The following is a 17186-nucleotide window of genomic DNA, read 5'->3' as shown; positions in this document are numbered from 1 at the left end:
AGGGGGGGGGGGGGGGGGCAATTAACCAGTCCCCTTAAGACTGAGGAGCGACGGCTTTTAACCCCACTGCAGATGAGGACAGGAGAGGAGCGGGCCACAGCGTGAACGGCACCATGAACACCCTGTCCGGCTCCATCGGTGAGTGGGGGTTCGGACATGCAGGTTGTGGAAAGGGCCGTTTGCGAACGTAGACATCTAATGCCGTTGTTGTTTTGTTTTGTAGCCTTGCTAATGTTGCTTGGAAGTGTCAGATGTCAAGGTATGTGAGAGCCCCACACTGGCTTCAAAAGTTATTTTATTGATTTTTATTTTTCGAATACAATGCCCTATAATCTACAGCTACACACTCGGAGCTAAAAGTTGTTGTTTTTTTTTTTATTTAACTATGTATTATATGAATGTGTTATGTTATAAAGACACAAAATTTAATTAACATTTTTCTGAACCTGAATTTATGACTCAAGATTACATAAGATTTTTATTAACCAAAAAAATGACTGAACTGTATTCTTTGTATAACTGCTCATTGTTCCTTGTGAAATTATGGACGAGTGTGCTGACCGATATGGCCACTTCTAAATGTCGTTAATGTTGTGGCGCCTTGAGATCTGCCACGGTTAAGGCGTCCGCGTCTCCTGCCTGTGCAGGAGTGGACCCCACGCCCGTGCCGGTGCATGCACTGGCTCAGGTGACCGGCGGTGAACTCCGCCTCTTCTCGGGGGAGGACGTGCAGCTCCGGTGCAGTGTGCCCGAGGACCCTTTGTCGAGCTGGCGGTACCAGTGGTTCCTGAACGGCGTGTTAACGAGCTCCGCTGAGGTGTACCACCTGAAGAATGCTCACGTCCTCCAGACGGGCAGCTACACCTGTCAGGGCGAGAAAGACCTAAAGGAGTGGCCTTATTTGATCAGTTCACTTCAGAGTGACCTGCTGAACGTGCACGTGGACGGTAGGGTTCCCACCACCTGCTGCTGGAAGCAACTGTGTTGTTTAATGAACTAAGGGCTCTACTTTAGTGCATGCAGTGAAAGTGCAGGCTTGCGTGGAAGAAATGTTTTCATGACGGGCATAGAATAGTACAGCTACAAAATGAGGTTATAGCGTAATTAGGCATGTAGCCGCTGCCACAAAGCCCTAAAACCTTAAACCCTTGGACATTCTGGTATTCCTAAGACTCTTCAAGTCCACTGAATGTAGTGATCTGGTGTTATAATGCCATTATTTTGGTGTAGATCTGTTTCTAGGTCATATACTTCATATGGTGTAATCTTCCCTTCACTGGTAGGTGGTTGGGTCCTTCTGCAAGCTCCGACCGAACCACTCATCATTGAGGAAGTACTGACCATGACCTGCCGCGTCCGTGATGACCCCCTACTGGTAGAGGTGAACTTCTACAAGGGTGATGTGAAGATCCGCACGCAGAAGAAGAAAGATCTAGTCTTTCCCAGCGCCACACTGGATGACCAAGGCACTTACTGGTGTAAGGCCACTTGGCTTCAGGACTTTAAATACCAGTCTGCCCAGTCCCTGAAGTTTTCTGTGATTGTGTTAGGTATGACACTTTTAACTTAACAATTGTCAAATCCATATGAGCAATACTTGTACAAACTGTACAAACAAATACTTGTATTAATGTAGCACAAACTGCAGCGTCAGAATCCAGATTCAAACACGCACATGCCGTCAGGAATCTTTCGCCCACACACCCCCATTAAGAACATCTGTCGCTTGCTTCACAATTAATCCAGCGTGTTCATTTTGAGGCTTCCTCGAAACCCCACAGCCATTTCAGTAACTGCCTTACTTTCTCATCCTAGATAAACTGTCCTCTCCGGTCCTGACGATCGACGACGGTGAGGTGAACCCCGTTAAAGGCAGCACCGTAGTCCTGAGGTGTTCCACTCAGCTAAACACCAGAGAGAAGGGCCACACCATCGAATACTACTACATGAATAACGCCACCTTGCTGGGGCCCTCGTCGTCCAAAGACACACACACCATCCAGCGGGTGGAGGATGACGACACTGGCGTCTACACCTGCAAGGCCCGAGTAAGGGTTCTGAACCTGGAGAGATGGAGTAATGAGTTGAAGCTGAAGGTTGAACCAAGCTATTAGCCCAAACACTGCTGAAAATGTAAGTGCCCGAGACACTTTTGTTTGGTTCTGTTTTGTTGGGGTTTTTTTAATGAATGAATGAATGAATTCACCTTTGTTCACAACCTTCATCTTCTCCTGGAAATTAATTCCAACTAAATTCAAACAGGAATATGTATGGTAGGTTGGGTTTGAAAATAAATTCTACAGTCTTTGCCATTCTATAGTCTTCCTGGCCCGTCCACGTAATTACGCTATAAGTTGCTGTTCCTGTAGGTCCATCATTATTTGGACAGTAGAACTTTTTCATTTTTAGTTTGGTTCCTGTAGTCCAGTACACTTTACATCACTATCCAAGATGTGGGAACTACTTACACAGCAACAAATATCTGATCACAAAACAACTGTCATAACTAAGAAACAATTCCCTTGGTCCCTTAAAATGGAGGTGTGGGTATAAAAAGGGGGGTTATATTCTACACTCGAACTTGCCGGTGTGATTACAAAATCGTTGTTTCATTTCTAATTCCAAGTAGAGTTCTTAATCCAATATTTAAAAAAATGTTTTTGTTAATATTGTAATAAAACTTGTATATGTTGTGCACCTTTTCACAAGTGAAATAAGTGTTCAGTGAATGTGAATCAGTTTGATGAACCTTCTGGACACGCTTCATGATCCTCTATAGGAGGAGCATCCGTTTTGGAAGGAATTACCTTCACAGGAGGCAGGAGATCTTTTCTGGGTTACCTTTAAAACAAGAAAATGAAAGGACTCGTCTCACTTGTATAATGACTGACATCAGCCAAACTCCAGGAGTTCAACTCCAGCCACAGAGAACACAGTGTCCACTAAAGCACTGCAGCGTGGCCTGCTGTTGTCTGTGTTTCCAAAGCCAGTTCAACATGAGTAGAGTGTAGAGCACCTCTGCTGAAGAATGAGAATGTATACATCAATGTGATTGAGAACATACATACAAACATACATCTTCAATCTAAGGCTGTTATTACTGCATTTGTTCTTTTCCATGACAAAGTCTTAATGATGATAATATTTTCTGTTTGATTTTATTATACGTTACAGTTGTCTCATTAATGTTCATATAGCAATACTGTCTTCTTTGGAAAATTTGTATTTCATAAGTTTTCATAAATCATATTGTTACAAACTGAATAATAAACATACAGCATTGCCTCTACAATATACAGTATACCTTTCTATAATATACAGTATGCAAAGTGAAACATCTTTCTTCTAACAAGGTGTAAAATTGTTGTTTGATGTCTTATTTGTCAGATGCAGCCAAGAAGAGTTAAACTGATTGAATTTAAATATATAAACTGTATTATATTTAAATGTTTACATTAGATTGAATTTGTCAAAACGGTTGCAAGCATTTTGTACATGAGGCAAAATTTGATCACACGATATGTTCACTCCATGAATGATCGATCTCCTCTGGGTTCTAATTGGTTTATAACGATGTGTGGGTCATCTAAGCAGTGATATCAGTAATAATGTAAATGTAATTGTTGTCAAGGTGAGAGTACAATCACAGCAAAATATTAAAGCACATCAACTGTGATTCTCCCAAAAGCATGTAATGTACACATTCAGTGACTGTATTATTAAACCTTACAGGGCTCACACGTATTAAGACCACTTCTGAAAACCGGACTACAATATCCAGATACTCATTTAATAGTTACTCTATTCTGGATCAGATGTGTTAGATTAGGGTTGGAAGTAAACGTGGCAGGATGGAATGTCTTCAGTTGCAGGATCACCAGGTTGAGTTTAGCATTTTGCATAAATGTTTACATTTGCATAGATGCTTATATTTGCACAGAAGGCAGCATTTCCTTAGAGCCTCGCACAGTTGCCACGTAGAGTTCAGTGGAAGACCTTGCGCTCTGTGGTATTTGCAGTAGGTGTCAATCAGGATACAGCAAGAACCCTGAAAAGGTACTGTCATCCTCACTGCTGGAATAGGCACCATTCCAGTCTCTCAGAGTCTCCACCCACACCTGGTCTCCAGCAGCAAGCTTCAGAAGAACCAGACTCGAGGCCTGGTCAATGTCCTGGGCCTGCAAGGCGTCTCGTGAGCGTAGCTTGCGCACCCCGTTCACCACCAGGGCAGCGCGTAAGGGCTTATTCCTCACCGTTATCTGGTACGAGAAAACGTAAACCCCTGGGTAGGTGCAGTTGAACTTGCTAGTGGCGACGTCATAGTGGTTTTCTCCGTTGTAGAAGATCTTGTCGAAGCGCACCGGTACTCCAGACGCCGGGAAGGACTTGCTGGGGTAGAGGCCCACGCTGAAGGCTGACCGCACCCGCCCCACGATGTCGCTGGACGTCCCCTTCAGCCCTCGAAGACCTCGGTCGCCCCGTCTCCCCTGCGGTCCCCGTTCACCCTTTGACCCCCTCTGACCTCTAGTTCCCGTAAGTCCTTGTGGCCCTTGGGGGCCTGGTTCCCCTTTGGATCCTGGGCTTCCAGGATCACCACGGTCCCCTGGTATTCCAGGGCTCCCGTGCACTCCGTGCTGCCCTGACGGCCCGGGGTCACCCCGTGTCCCTGGGGGCCCGGGGTCACCCGGTTCACCTTTCTGCCCTCTTTCCCCCAGCAGGCCACATTCTCCCCTCTCTCCCTTCTCGCCTTTGTCTCCAGTGGTGCCCGGGGCCCCCAGGGGCCCGTCTTTGCCCGGCTCGCCTCGATCGCCCTTAGTCACGTTCTGGCCGGGTTCTCCTTTCTCACCTTTAGTGCCCGTGAGTCCTGGCAGACCCGCTGCTCCTTTCTCCCCTTTAAAGCCTGTCTCACCTGTTTGAGGAAAAAAACCTTCATGCAACGTTTAAGCACAGCGGTTATAAATGCAGCAGCCAAGCTGTAGCCGAGCACCTTTCATCCCAGGTTTCCCGGGAATGCCCGAGGTACCAACAGGTCCACTGTTTCCTTTCTCCCCTTTGTCTCCTATGAAATTACATAATCACGTTATTACCAAATTTACACAACCTTAGAAAAATTGAAAAGCAGAACTTATATGCACCTACAAAGTTGCCCATTGCCCAAAGTTCCCACCTTTATCTCCCCTAAATCCTGGAGGTCCAGTTAGGCCTGTAGCTCCAGGAGCACTTCTGGGTCCTGGGTCTCCTTTTTGACCAGGAGGTCCTGCAAATCACATTGTCAAACTAAGTAATACAACTGTTTAAGTAATGTGTATGGGGTGCATCCTCTGTCTTTATCTGGTTAGGTAAGAGGAGGTATTTATATGTAGACGGCAGCTCTTGTTGAGGAGGAGGTACAGTATTTTTAAGCTTTTAACCTCACCTGGAAGCCCAACGTCTCCTTTTGGTCCCTGGGGGCCGCGTTCTGGGGGGCAACACTCACAGATGTTCAAATAGCATTCATTGTAGTCTAGAGTGTAATTGTCCTGCGCACCACTGGGTGGCACTGTGGCGTCTGTGTGGTACGCTACATAGCCGTGAGCAGGGCCGCCGGTACTTTTCGTGATAACGGGATTGTGTTCTTTTTGCTTAGTGTAGTCGGCGATCCGTGCAGGGACGGTAGGTTTAGTGTGAGTGGTGGTCTGGATGTCGCGAGGGGGCTTCTTGGTGTACTGGTACTTTGGCCGTTGAGTCACTTTAATTGCATCAAACGTGGATGGCAGAAGCAGCACAGTTATTGCCAGGAGAACTGACTGACTACAGAGCCCACTCATTTTATATCTGTGGATAAAGAAAGAAATCAACAGTAATGTAAAAATGCAATAGATATTTATAATAAAGCCTATATGTCATCTATAATCACAGTCATCTACAGGTTGAGGCATTATTCCCTCAATATATTGTTATAATGAAACTTCTGGACAGTTATACAGATTTAGTTCTTCTTGAATTAATGACAAAGTAGGTTCCCAAAAGCATGTTTTACAATATTAGTCCTATTAGTCAATATTATGAAATATTTCATGCTTTGGTTTAGGGCAAAACCACTAGAAATGAGTTTAGGATCATCAATGAGACCTGCAGCACCTCACTGAAGAGACGATGACGATGATGATGATGATGATGATTTAATGGTAGAGTGAATCAAGTGAACCTAGCAGAGCGCCATTAGTAATTGATGGATATTTAGACTTCTATTAGATAGGTTTTTGGTTCTGGAACCAACATCCCTGAAGTAATTTCTCCATCTTAGTATTCCAGGCATAAGTTATGTGAAACCAAATCTTTCATTAATGACAGACCTTAACTAAGGTGGTGGCAATCAACCAAACCCAAAACGTAGCGAGTGTGAAACTCAAGGCCATATTAACGCTCCAGTACCCCAAATCCGATTCAGGCAGAACCCTGCAACACTGGCCAAGATTCTTTACTTCTCTTGTGTATGGTGCTTTTGTGACAGGGGATACAATGCCCTCATGAATCCCCCCCATCCATCAGGCCTAGGCTGGTGGCAGGACCTGGTGCTCTGGGACAGGTCATTCGATATGGGAAGAGTTCCTTCAACACCTACCCAAGCCTAGAGTGGTTAGGAGCAAGGGTTTATGGGTAAAGCAATGAATCTGAACAGAAACAATGTCAGGTCTCCTCCACCCCCAAAATATGGACGATGTATCTATTTACGTTTGTTACTATGATACTACAACTCTACAACTTGGTCAATTTTAAATCATTTATAGGAAACAATAAAAATCTAACTGAAAAAAATGCATCCAGGACAATGTAGATAACTCCCAAAATACCCTTTTCTGTCTGGTTTACACTGTTTAGCTCTACATTGCATTCGTTGCTTTTGAATATATTTATGAATATATTCATGAGTGCTAAATAAAAAATGACCACTGAATGTAATGTGTGTGTATATACTGGAAGTGTGTGTGTGTGTGTGTGTGTCTGTGTGTGTATACACTACCATCAGTGACTTGGTTACACCTGTTATTTTCTATTCAACACTCGTTATTTTATTTACTGACAAATAATGAAATGTTGATCTAAATAAAATCTTTCTGCTGTTTCCCAAATTCCACAATTCTGTTCTTTTCTTTTACCTGCCGAAAATAACTCAGACAGAGGATGAGAATATCAGTCTAATCTGTTTGGTGCTACTCCAAGAAAGCTTTTGCCCAAAAGAGCAGTGATAATCTCAATCACTCAGTATAAACCTGAGATGTTTTTAGAGGAAAGAGCTTATCTTAACACGTCAGTAAAAAAAATAGTAAAATGAAGGTGACTAACACACTAGCAAGACCCTAGGAAGGTCAGGAAATACTGCCAGACTTCAGCCGGCACACACACCTGTATCTTTTGAATTCAAATACTTAAGAAACTTTGATGTGTACATAAAAGCCGCTCATAACCACATCTCCGTGTTCTCCCATTTAAGGAAGAATCTCTTAAACTGACTTGGGATCAGTCCATGGACACGAGACGAGGCCCGGCTTTGTCCACCAGATGCAAGTGAAGATGTGCATCAGGGGTATATGAGAGTGGGGTCTGTCAGGGGGGAAACGCCTCACCTCCACCCCCTGGTGTCACCCCCACCCGCTGGTGTCACCCCACCTTTCTGCCACTTCAATCACAGTACTCCCTTTACTCCTCCCCATGGAGGCCGAGGGTCCCCTCTCAGCCCTCCGGCGTAGCTATGGTGGACCCGCGGCCCCCCCATACCCCTGCGAGGCCCGAGACAGACAGACAGCCGGTACGGCGGGAGACGGCGGCCTGTATTACAACGCGAGCCCAATAAACCGGACCCTGGATGCAGTGAAGCAGACAGACGGTTTTGAGTTATACGGAGCCTTTGATGGCAAGGTTTAAAATTGCACACACACAAAAAGCAAGCACTAGGCATGTGTGCACATGATATGAACGCATGGTGTCTGAGGGACACGGTGTCCCTACGAATGCCCCCCTCTCCCCGATCAGGTGGGGAGAACTGGGAAGGGGGGGGGGGGTCTGCCATTTGAGCTCAAGGTGTCTTTAGCCCCCCTGGTAGAGTAACGCTCTGAGCTCTGCTCCACTGGTAAGCTCTTAATACACCTCCCCATGACCCTGTGAAGAATGGAGTGGCTGTTGGAACACTGGTGCAAAAAGCCTCTTTCTCTATCTCTCTCTCTCTCTCTCTCTCTCTCGATCTCTCTCACTTTATCTCTATCTCTATCTCTCTCTCTCCCTCTCTCTCCTGTTTCCCCCTGTCTTTTCATCTGATTTTCCATACTGGCTTTAATTTGCTTTACTAATAACATCTTCGTAGATTTGTAAAAACTACCACAAACTCTGCTACCTATCAACATCGATTAGGTGAATAAAATCTGAAATATATATACAGACAAGTCAGTTAATTGGAATTTTAACAAATAGTTAAGCGTCTTCCAGCTACACACCAAAGAATCAAGTTGTATAACGTGATCAACGTGATCAACGATTCAAAATGATCACCGTATATATATATATACTGACTAAGTAGATTAGGCCCAAAGAGGAAGAAGGTTCTGCAGAATGTATCTGATCACATTTCCCAGCATGTGCTGTATGCACATGGATGCTTTATCCCATCAGCACCGTCTGTAGTCCACACGTGTGGTTAGAACAGTTAAAACTGCAAACGTGTTGCAGAGAGAACCAGTGTTCTGACCACAACACTATGGACTAACGTAAGTGACATTACTAAAATAATTCAGCCTTTCACACTCTTCTGAATGAGTGCTTTTAGCACGCTGTATAAAACCATGCAGAATGCCATATAATGGCTTCCCTTGCAAACAGTATAATCTGTTAGCTACAGAAATGACATGCACATCTCTAGAAGTTATCAATTACTCAGAAGCATCAAGGAAAACTATTTACCGAATGCCAGTGTGGTTGTCTCGTGTCCTTGGGCTCCTGCTGTCTCCACCTGATAAAGACCAAACCTGTGAAGGGGAGAACAGGTTCAAATCAGCGCTGAGTTATATATATGTCGTGCCTGCCGGGGGAGGGGGGGTGTCACACACTTTCTGGCTGTCCTAAATCACACATGCACACACACACTTCCCTGGAAGGGAGGACTACACTGGTTCTGTCCCAGTGCTCCACAGTCACCCACACTGAACCTCTACAAAGTGCTGGGCAGCACTGTTTCCACAAGAGACTCGGAAACCTGACCCAGGTCCACAGGGCCCTCGGGGTCCTCAGAGCCCTGGACACTTCATTCACCTGTTTGTCCTCTCTCTCTCTCTCTCTCTCTCTCTCTCTCTCTCTCTCAACTCACAGCTGTTTCCTCATCTGTTTCACCCCTATCTGCTTCATCTCCATCAAAATTATTGTTGCTTTCAAGTACCCTTCTCATTTTTAAAGATATGTGTTTGTTTTAAAGGGTAAACCATCAATCCCTTGAGACTTTAATTGTCTAACTGATTTCTAGTTGCGTATGGTGTGTTTTCTGTGTTAGGAAGAGGTGCTAGGCTTGTTTATGAGGTAAGAAAGATTTATTTGATAGCTTACTGCCTTCTCGTACAGCCCAGGTTTCTAATGGGGTAACTGAATTTACTCCGAGCAAACCTTCATATTTTTGAGCACTAGTTCAGTGAGTTCTCTTTTGCAGCTCCTCTTTGTATCCCTGTATTTCACAAAGGTCGTATTTTTGCAAGAAGACTGAAGAATTGTTAAGAATTACTGGTTCAGTGCCTTCATTCGTTGAACATCACGCTGGCTACTGCGAAATATTTCCCATTTTTAATACGATTGTGTCACCAAAGCACCACAAGGGGGCGGTGTTTGTCATGTTTAGACTGCTGTGTGGGAGAACCGTACTGTGGTAGTATTAGAGGCTACTACGCAGAGCAAGGTGTCCATCCATTTGCGCAGTTAGGCGTTCTTGTTAGGAACTGCATGGGGCCTTCTGAGACCTTGTCCGTCTTTGTTGTTCAGTGTTCAATAGCCCTTATTTCAATGTTTTCACAATTCAGATTTGAATATTCAATGCTGGGGTGTCATTGACCATTGCACATGAGTAGAAGTATGCTGCAACAAAACAATATTTATTTCTCAGCTGCCTTTGTGTTTGTAGCGAGTTTTAACCGTCATGGTTTCGATAACAGAACAAAAGAGCAGATTATATAACACACTAAAACATCTCTGTCGGGAGACAATTACAACCGCCATAAAAGCATCTGTTTCCATGACTACTAGCAACAAATGCTTGTGATGATTATTCTTATGCCCAAAATAATAATATAGTAGAACAGTTCATTTTACTGTGCTGATCTCAGACTACCTTCACTGTCCCAGAGACTCACATTTGCTATTGTAAGGCAAGCAGAATAACTGTTCTCAGATCAGTGAGTGAGACCGTCTCTGTCTGTGTTTCTGTGTTTGCTCACCTGGGTCAAAACCACAATCACTCCCCAGTGCCGTTTACACTCAAAGCACAGGGCTGTTTCCCCAGCTCTCTAATCTCTACAAATCACTCACTCACAAAGACATCTCTAAACATTCATTAGCATTTTGATTTTGTTTCATATTTTTTTACTATCAAAACTTTTGTTGATGTTGTTTTACCGGATCAGGTATCCAATGAAAGCATCTTCTAACAGTTTCATTATACAAGACCCCATATACAAATATAAAAAATACCTATAGAAACAGTCAGTGTTGCCATGGTAGTGTGTTTTCTGGGTTATGAATAGGTCTTTACAGTTTAGGGTTAGGATACTGGGGTGAGGTTTCTGCCTCCATTTTTGAAGACCTGTGCAGTCAGAAACCTCACCCCAGTATCCTAAACATGCACTCATACTGCATGTAGTCTTGTAGGTATTTCAGTCTTGCTAGGTATTGCTCTTTGTGTTTAATCTTATATTTTGTTGTCTTCTTTCTAGGTATCAGCACTGGCAACTGTTTATGGCAGTGCTTGAGCTTGAGTAGTTTGGACTTAATTTGGACTTTTCCCTGTTTCATTTCTCCACATGGCTGCCCGCCTGCTTGAGGAATAACGAGATGAGGAGACCAACGATCCATCCTGAGCCAGCCACCTCCTGCCTAACCGGATGCATACATCATGATGGACATTATTACATCTTTTTCCTTTTCTTTCTCTTCTTTCTGTCTAAATTGTTGTTGTTGTCATGGTGACCGGTGTCGGCCAGAGGAGGATGGGTTCCCCCCCTGAGTCTTGGTTCCTCTCAAGGTTTCTTCCTCATGCAAAAAACTAGGGAGTTTTTCCTTGCCACTGTCGCCCTTGGCTTGCTCACTGGGGGCTAGGACTCGGCACTTGTAAAGCTGCTTTGTGACAACAACTGTTGTAAAAAGCACTATATAAATAAAATTTGATTGATTGATTGATTGATTAAACCTGTTTATACTAGATAGAGATGCATATTCTGACTAAACACTTAGCACTTTTGTAAGTCGCTCTGGATAAAAGCGTCTGCTAAATGCCGTAAATGTAAATGTAATGTAAGCAGTGAGATTGGGCTGAAGATGGTGGTGAAGATGGCCCCTCCACCGAGGTTAGTTTGAAGCAGACAGGCACCGTGGCTGTGTGGCCTTTCTCAGACCTGCTGAAATATTCCTCTTGATGCAGGAGCTTTGGGTGAACACAGGCCAATGTGGGCAGCTCTGGCCGAGTCTGTGTGGCACTCAGACCCGTGTCCTCAGAACCACGTCCCCACATCGCTGTCCCCAGACCCGTGTCCTCAGAACCATGTCCCCACATCACTGTCCCCAGACCCGTGTCCTCAGAACCATGTCCCCAGACCCGCATCCTGAGATGGGGGAAACACCCGTACCTTCCTGCTGGTGTGGTTGTGTGTTTTTCATGGTGTTTATCTTTCCTAATTCTAGTTTATAAGCAGTTCTTTATCACATTTATCTTGAATACCCTTGTACTCCCATAACAGACTCTGTGAACACTTACTATGGATTTCAATTTGGTCCTGCTTTCTAACCCATGACAAATAGGTCTATTTTATGGCATTTGTGCTGAAAATGACATTAGGCGTCATGGGGTTATTTTCAGACATGTATTTATTAAAAGGAAACAAGTAGACATACACCAGGAGTCTGTACCATATACAGAGGTCTGTGGCACTTAAAAATATCTAACTCAGGTAAAGAGGGTGTGTGTGTGTGTGTGTGTGTGTGTGTGTGTGAGAGAGAGAGAGAGAGAGAGAGAGAGAGAGAGCTTAAGGTAGAATCAAGACGCTGTTGTTTTTCTAATAATCTGCTGACACTGAAAACAGGAATGATCTCAGAGAATGCGACGGAACATGACGCTACCGGTGAATTAACAGTGATTCGACAAACATGCGTTTGATTTCTCGCTTTGCTTGTACCAACACAAAAACACGATCGGAGCACCTTGTGTAAGATCTGCAACAAAATAAACAACGCTACCCTAAAAATTGCCAACTTTCCCACATCCCCTCTACAGCACGCGGGGTAAGCAAAAAAAAAAAAGAGCTCGAGCGTGCCGTGTCCGTGCTTCTCCGTCAGTGCGGCGGCGCACGTGGCCGGTGACGTCACGCCCCGTACTGCGGTGCAGCATCTCGAGCGAGGACGAGCGGAGAAACGGTCAACTCTGCGACGAGGAGAGGGAAGTTGTCGTGTGTAGATATTAACAGTGCGGGGCAGACCGTGCCATCAACGCGAATAATTGGCTCGCCAATTGTGTCTGTAGAATGTTTTTTTGCATGCACGGGCTGTTCGTGGATAGTCTCTGCACTGCATTTCACCTGCACAGCCCTAAAGACTACGCACGCGCGCGCGCACGCGCACACACACACACACACACACACACACACACACACACACACACACACACACACACACACACACACACACACAGGTGAGTGTGAAAAGACAGGAGGTGGGTGTGGTGTCCGACCTAAAACTGACCTGATATTCCTGAACCTGCAGAACCGCTTTTGCGCTTCAGCGAAGCAACGGAACAGCAGCGCGAGCGCTTTGCACGAACAGCGTCCCGCAATAAACTTATTTCAGACAACTGACCATTCGAAACACTCGACAAGTTGCAGAGGTGAGAGATCGTTTTACTTTGCACTGTGTTCACGTCTCACGTGGCCAGTCCTAAAAAAACACCCCATAGCCACCAAACACATTTTGATGCGTGTTATTTGTGTGTGCGCGCGCGTGGGATTACAGGAGGATCAAGATTCTATTGTGTTATAGTGATGACACAGAAAGGATAAATGATTGCGGTAAGACTAAAAGATCAAACATGTGCTTTTGCAGGAAAGAGGGAATGCGCGAACAGTTCGTTGTATAATCCTTTTTTGTCTATTTTGTAAGTTGACAAAAAAAGTTACTTCATGTTTATGCATTTCTTGCCAATGTGTCTGTATGTCAACGTGCAAACCAGCGCGAGGCACTGCGGGTTGACGCTGTCTGACAGGCGGACCGTGACACGTGCCATGCTTGTATACATCAGCACTCGTCAGCTCTAATTGACTTGTAGTAACAAGTTGGTTAACACCGCAACAAAGTAGCCAAGTGGGCCTCCGCGCGCGCGCCGCAGAACCCAACGCGTGCTCCATCTCGCGTTCCAACGGGGCGCGCGGGCCACTGGCGTTCTGTGTCCAGTTCCACGTGCGGACCTCATCTCGTCTTTCTGCTCTCGTTCTTACCGTCTCGCCTGTCTTGAACGCCTCGGTTATCGGTCTTGCTCTACCCTGCAGCCAGCCTCAGGTAATCTGAAAAGACATGATCCCGGCAGGGCCTTAGAGCAGAGCAATACTGTAACTAACTTATTCAATACATAGCCAATGGGAAGAAGATTATAAACTAGATCAATGAATATATGAATACATTTTATGCCAGTGCATGCATTGGCTAATGAAAGGAAAGGGCATGCGCTATTTCAACGCTCTCAGATCGCAGATCGGCCCCTCAGGACATTTACCACAAGGTAGTAATGTTCAGTTGCAACTGGATTCATTTTATGATAAGCACCTTTGAACATGCAGGTTTTTCTGACTGTCCGTCCCTCTCTCTCTCTCTCTCTCTCTCTCTCTCTCTCTCTCTCTCTCTCTCTATCTATCTATCTATCTATCTCCTTCCCTCTCTCTCTCTCTCTCTCTCTCTCTCTCTCTCTATCTATCTATCTATCTCCCTCCCTCTCTCTCTATCTCCCTCTCTCTCTCTTTCCCTTCTTTTTCCATTCTCCTGTACATTTTCCATGGCAAACACTACATCAGGACACCGGAGATGTACGAAGCGTTTATTTTAGCTGACACTGCAGGTTCTGTCTGGTCATAAAAACATCAGACTCCGCTCTTGACATTCGCACGTTCAGAACAGTCGTGAACAAAGGTCCTGCACACCCGAACGCCCGTTTCCATTTCATCATGGTCCCGTTTTTCTGTCCTGCGGGGTATTGCATGCTGTGTTTTGCCTGCAGTTCCTCATGACCGCTGGGATATCGTAGCTGAACGCTCCAGATGTCCAGTGAAGGGTGTGTGTGTGTGTGTAACACACATGTGGGAGAAGTGGGGGGGGGGGGGTGCCATTTGTGCCATGATGCATGATTTGTGTTCCCTTCTCTTTCATGTATGACCACATGACCCATGTGACCAGACACCTGCTGTACTTCATCGTCTGACCTGCACCCAAATTACCCGACTCCACCCGACCCCACCCGACTCCACCCAACCCCACCCGACCCCACCCGCGCTGACCTGTGGGTGCCACACACACCGCAGCCACTTCCTGCTCCAGACCGGCGGGGACTACGGCTCAGGCATGGATGTGAAGAACATGTGTGACTACCTGGGGTGGCTGTACTATCAGTACCTGCTCATCACCGGCATCTACGTGCTGGAGCCGTGGGAGAAGTCCATCTTCAACACGGTGCTCTTCACCATGGTGGCCATGGTGGTCTACACGTCCTACGTCTTCGTGCCCATCCACGTGCGTCTGGCGCTGGAGTTCTTCTCCGGACTGTGCGGGGAGCAGCCGGAAAGTACGGTAGCGCTGATGAACTAGAAACAAAGGGGAGGGGCTTATCCCACAACTGGCCAATCCCCCACCACCCCTCCTCTAAAACATCAAAGCTGTATGCCATTCTTCGAGAACATTCTGGAAGAACAAAAGAGGCAAAACAGAGCAAAGGACCGTTAAAGCCACGTCAAACAACACCCCCCCCCCCAAGCCCCGCCCCCGTTGTGCACATGATCAAGGTCCTCTCACATCGCCTCACATCGGTAACATTTTGCATGACGGTGCAGGACAGGCACCTGGGTGACTGCACGTCAGGTTTTGCATGACGGGACCAGTCCTGCACCTGTTAGCATTTGCATGCGACTGATTTGCCATGGCTCTGATTGGTCGGGTCTTACCTGTCAATTAGCGCTGATTAATCTAAAAATCTGACTTACTTTTTTTTCCTCAGACTTCCTGTGTGAAGACACCTGCTTCACAATGAACAGGCTGGGTCTTCAGAGGTCAGATTGGCCATTTATTTGTTTCATGGCCAAATATGAATATACAACAATTCACAAAAACAAAAAGGTTACAAAAGGCTCCCTTTTGTCTTTTACACATTGATTTGTTATTATGATTATTGTTAATATTATTATAACTATATGACCTATATAACTATGTTACAACTATTATAACTATGTTTCCTATGCAGTGAGACAGCTCTGAAAAACCTTTAACAGTTGAACTGTAAAACAAAGCTGAACAGCACTTGACCAAAATATCGAACGTCCTCCAAGAGTTTTGGCATTAGAAACTTCAGGCCACACTAATTTCTCTCACATTCCCTTTCTCTCAAAAACCACTCAGCCGTCTTCAAACCCCATGTTGACACAAGTAAAATTTTGTTTAACTTCTTTCATGGTGGCTGGTATGACAAGGAAGTTCTTAGACCAGCCAACCAGTCTTCCCTGCAGACTTAAAACACAGAGTCCTGACCAATGCATGTAGTCTTATCTAAGCTTCAGGATACAAACACCTTTCTCTTGTTCCTTAGACTAAACCATGTCTTTCTTAGCTAGGGCTGATTGCTCTTTTGGGTGCTGTTTAACCGCCGTATCTTACGTATGTACATTTGCTGAATCCTGGAACTTTGACTAGTTACAATGTCAGGTACAAAACATTTTGCACTTAGTGTGTTATTATGCCATATATGTATTTCTTGAAATATTAATTTGTAAATCACATTTTATATACAGTCATGGAAGTCATGAAATTTCATATAACTCAGTTCTGCTATATACACGTTTATTATTTCAGTGTTTCTTTTTTTATGTTATTGTTTTTTTCACAAATAAAGATATTTTACATGGAGGAGGGTCCAGCTAACTTACATCTCTGCTCCTCATACATAGAGCAACTCGCCCCAAGCCGTAGCCGCGACGCTTAGACACCGTAGCATCTACGGCAAAAATGGGCCTTTAAGCCACGCACAGCGCCATGGCCTCCAGTAACTCCACTGTTATAAAACAAACGGCAAAACAAGTACTAAATCAACACTGCAACAGCCTGAAATAGCTGATGAAGGTACTTCTGGAGAAACCGTAAGCTAAGTGGCCAAACCTGTTTTCCAAGGCCTGCGTTATGTCTGGCCCGAGGGCCTCGCTCAAAGCGCCCGTTACTTCATTCCATTCCCCGCACTCCGCTTTTGGAAAAAGCGCGAGCGTGCAGCATTCAGCGGGCACAACAGTGCAAGGCGCCCCCAACCACCCCAACCACCCTCCAACCACCCCCAACCACCCCCAACCACCCTCTAACCACCCCCAACCACCTCCAACCACCCCAACCACCTCCAACCACCTCCAACCACCCTTCAACCACCCCCAACCACCCTCCAACCACCCTCCAACCACCTCCAACCACCCTTCAACCACCCCCAACCACCCTCTAACCACCCCCAACCACCTCCAACCACCCCAACCACCTCCAACCACCTCCAACCACCCTTCAACCACCCCCAACCACCCCAACCACCCTCCAACCACCTCCAACCACCCTTCAACCACCCCCAACCACCACAACCACCCTCCAACCACCTCCAACCACCCCCAACCACCCTTCAACCACCCTTCAACCACCCCCAACCACCCTCCAACCACCTCCAACCACCTCCAACCACCTTCAAC

General features: G+C 45.6%; 3 protein-coding genes across 6 annotated transcripts; 2 read left to right on the top strand and 1 right to left on the bottom strand.

Moving 5' to 3' along the window:
• Nucleotides 1-15: 15 nt before the first annotated feature.
• LOC143482579 (high affinity immunoglobulin gamma Fc receptor I-like) lies at nucleotides 16-3292 on the top strand. Of its 3 annotated transcripts, XM_076980955.1 has the most exons (6): nucleotides 17-138; nucleotides 224-259; nucleotides 648-947; nucleotides 1284-1550; nucleotides 1816-2133; nucleotides 2780-3292. In XM_076980955.1, the coding sequence occupies exons 1-5, from the start codon at nucleotides 114-116 to the stop codon at nucleotides 2112-2114; spliced, it is 927 nt and encodes a 308-aa protein (XP_076837070.1). In that variant the 5' UTR covers nucleotides 17-113; the 3' UTR covers nucleotides 2115-2133; nucleotides 2780-3292. The 3 variants fall into 3 exon arrangements, with proteins under 3 accessions (XP_076837071.1, XP_076837070.1, XP_076837069.1); XM_076980956.1 differs by having other exon boundaries at nucleotides 16-138; nucleotides 1284-1478; nucleotides 1816-3292; XM_076980954.1 differs by having other exon boundaries at nucleotides 1816-3292.
• Nucleotides 3293-3907: 615 nt separating this feature from the next.
• On the bottom strand, nucleotides 3908-15062 carry otol1b (otolin 1b). The gene is made up of 7 exons (XM_076980959.1): nucleotides 14875-15062; nucleotides 13710-13775; nucleotides 8935-8999; nucleotides 5417-5814; nucleotides 5168-5257; nucleotides 4988-5059; nucleotides 3908-4909 (listed from the first exon to the last, which is right to left on the bottom strand). Exons 4-7 carry the CDS (start codon nucleotides 5805-5807, stop codon nucleotides 4026-4028), a joined length of 1437 nt encoding a protein of 478 aa, XP_076837074.1. The 5' UTR covers nucleotides 5808-5814; nucleotides 8935-8999; nucleotides 13710-13775; nucleotides 14875-15062; the 3' UTR covers nucleotides 3908-4025.
• Nucleotides 12583-16372, top strand: sptssb (serine palmitoyltransferase, small subunit B). 2 transcript variants are annotated; one of them, XM_076980957.1, is made up of 3 exons: nucleotides 12583-13102; nucleotides 13228-13283; nucleotides 14659-16372. In XM_076980957.1, exons 2-3 carry the CDS (start codon nucleotides 13275-13277, stop codon nucleotides 15064-15066), a joined length of 417 nt encoding a protein of 138 aa, XP_076837072.1. In that variant the 5' UTR covers nucleotides 12583-13102; nucleotides 13228-13274; the 3' UTR covers nucleotides 15067-16372. The 2 variants fall into 2 exon arrangements, with proteins under 2 accessions (XP_076837072.1, XP_076837073.1); XM_076980958.1 differs by lacking the exon at nucleotides 13228-13283.
• The last annotated feature ends 814 nt before the right edge of the window (nucleotides 16373-17186 follow it).

Source organism: Brachyhypopomus gauderio, chromosome 19, assembly GCF_052324685.1.
Source record: "Brachyhypopomus gauderio isolate BG-103 chromosome 19, BGAUD_0.2, whole genome shotgun sequence".
NCBI classification, from domain to species: Eukaryota; Metazoa; Chordata; class Actinopteri; order Gymnotiformes; family Hypopomidae; genus Brachyhypopomus; species Brachyhypopomus gauderio.
Note: the sequence above shows the minus strand (reverse complement) of the source record. Positions and strands in the feature narration are given on the sequence as shown.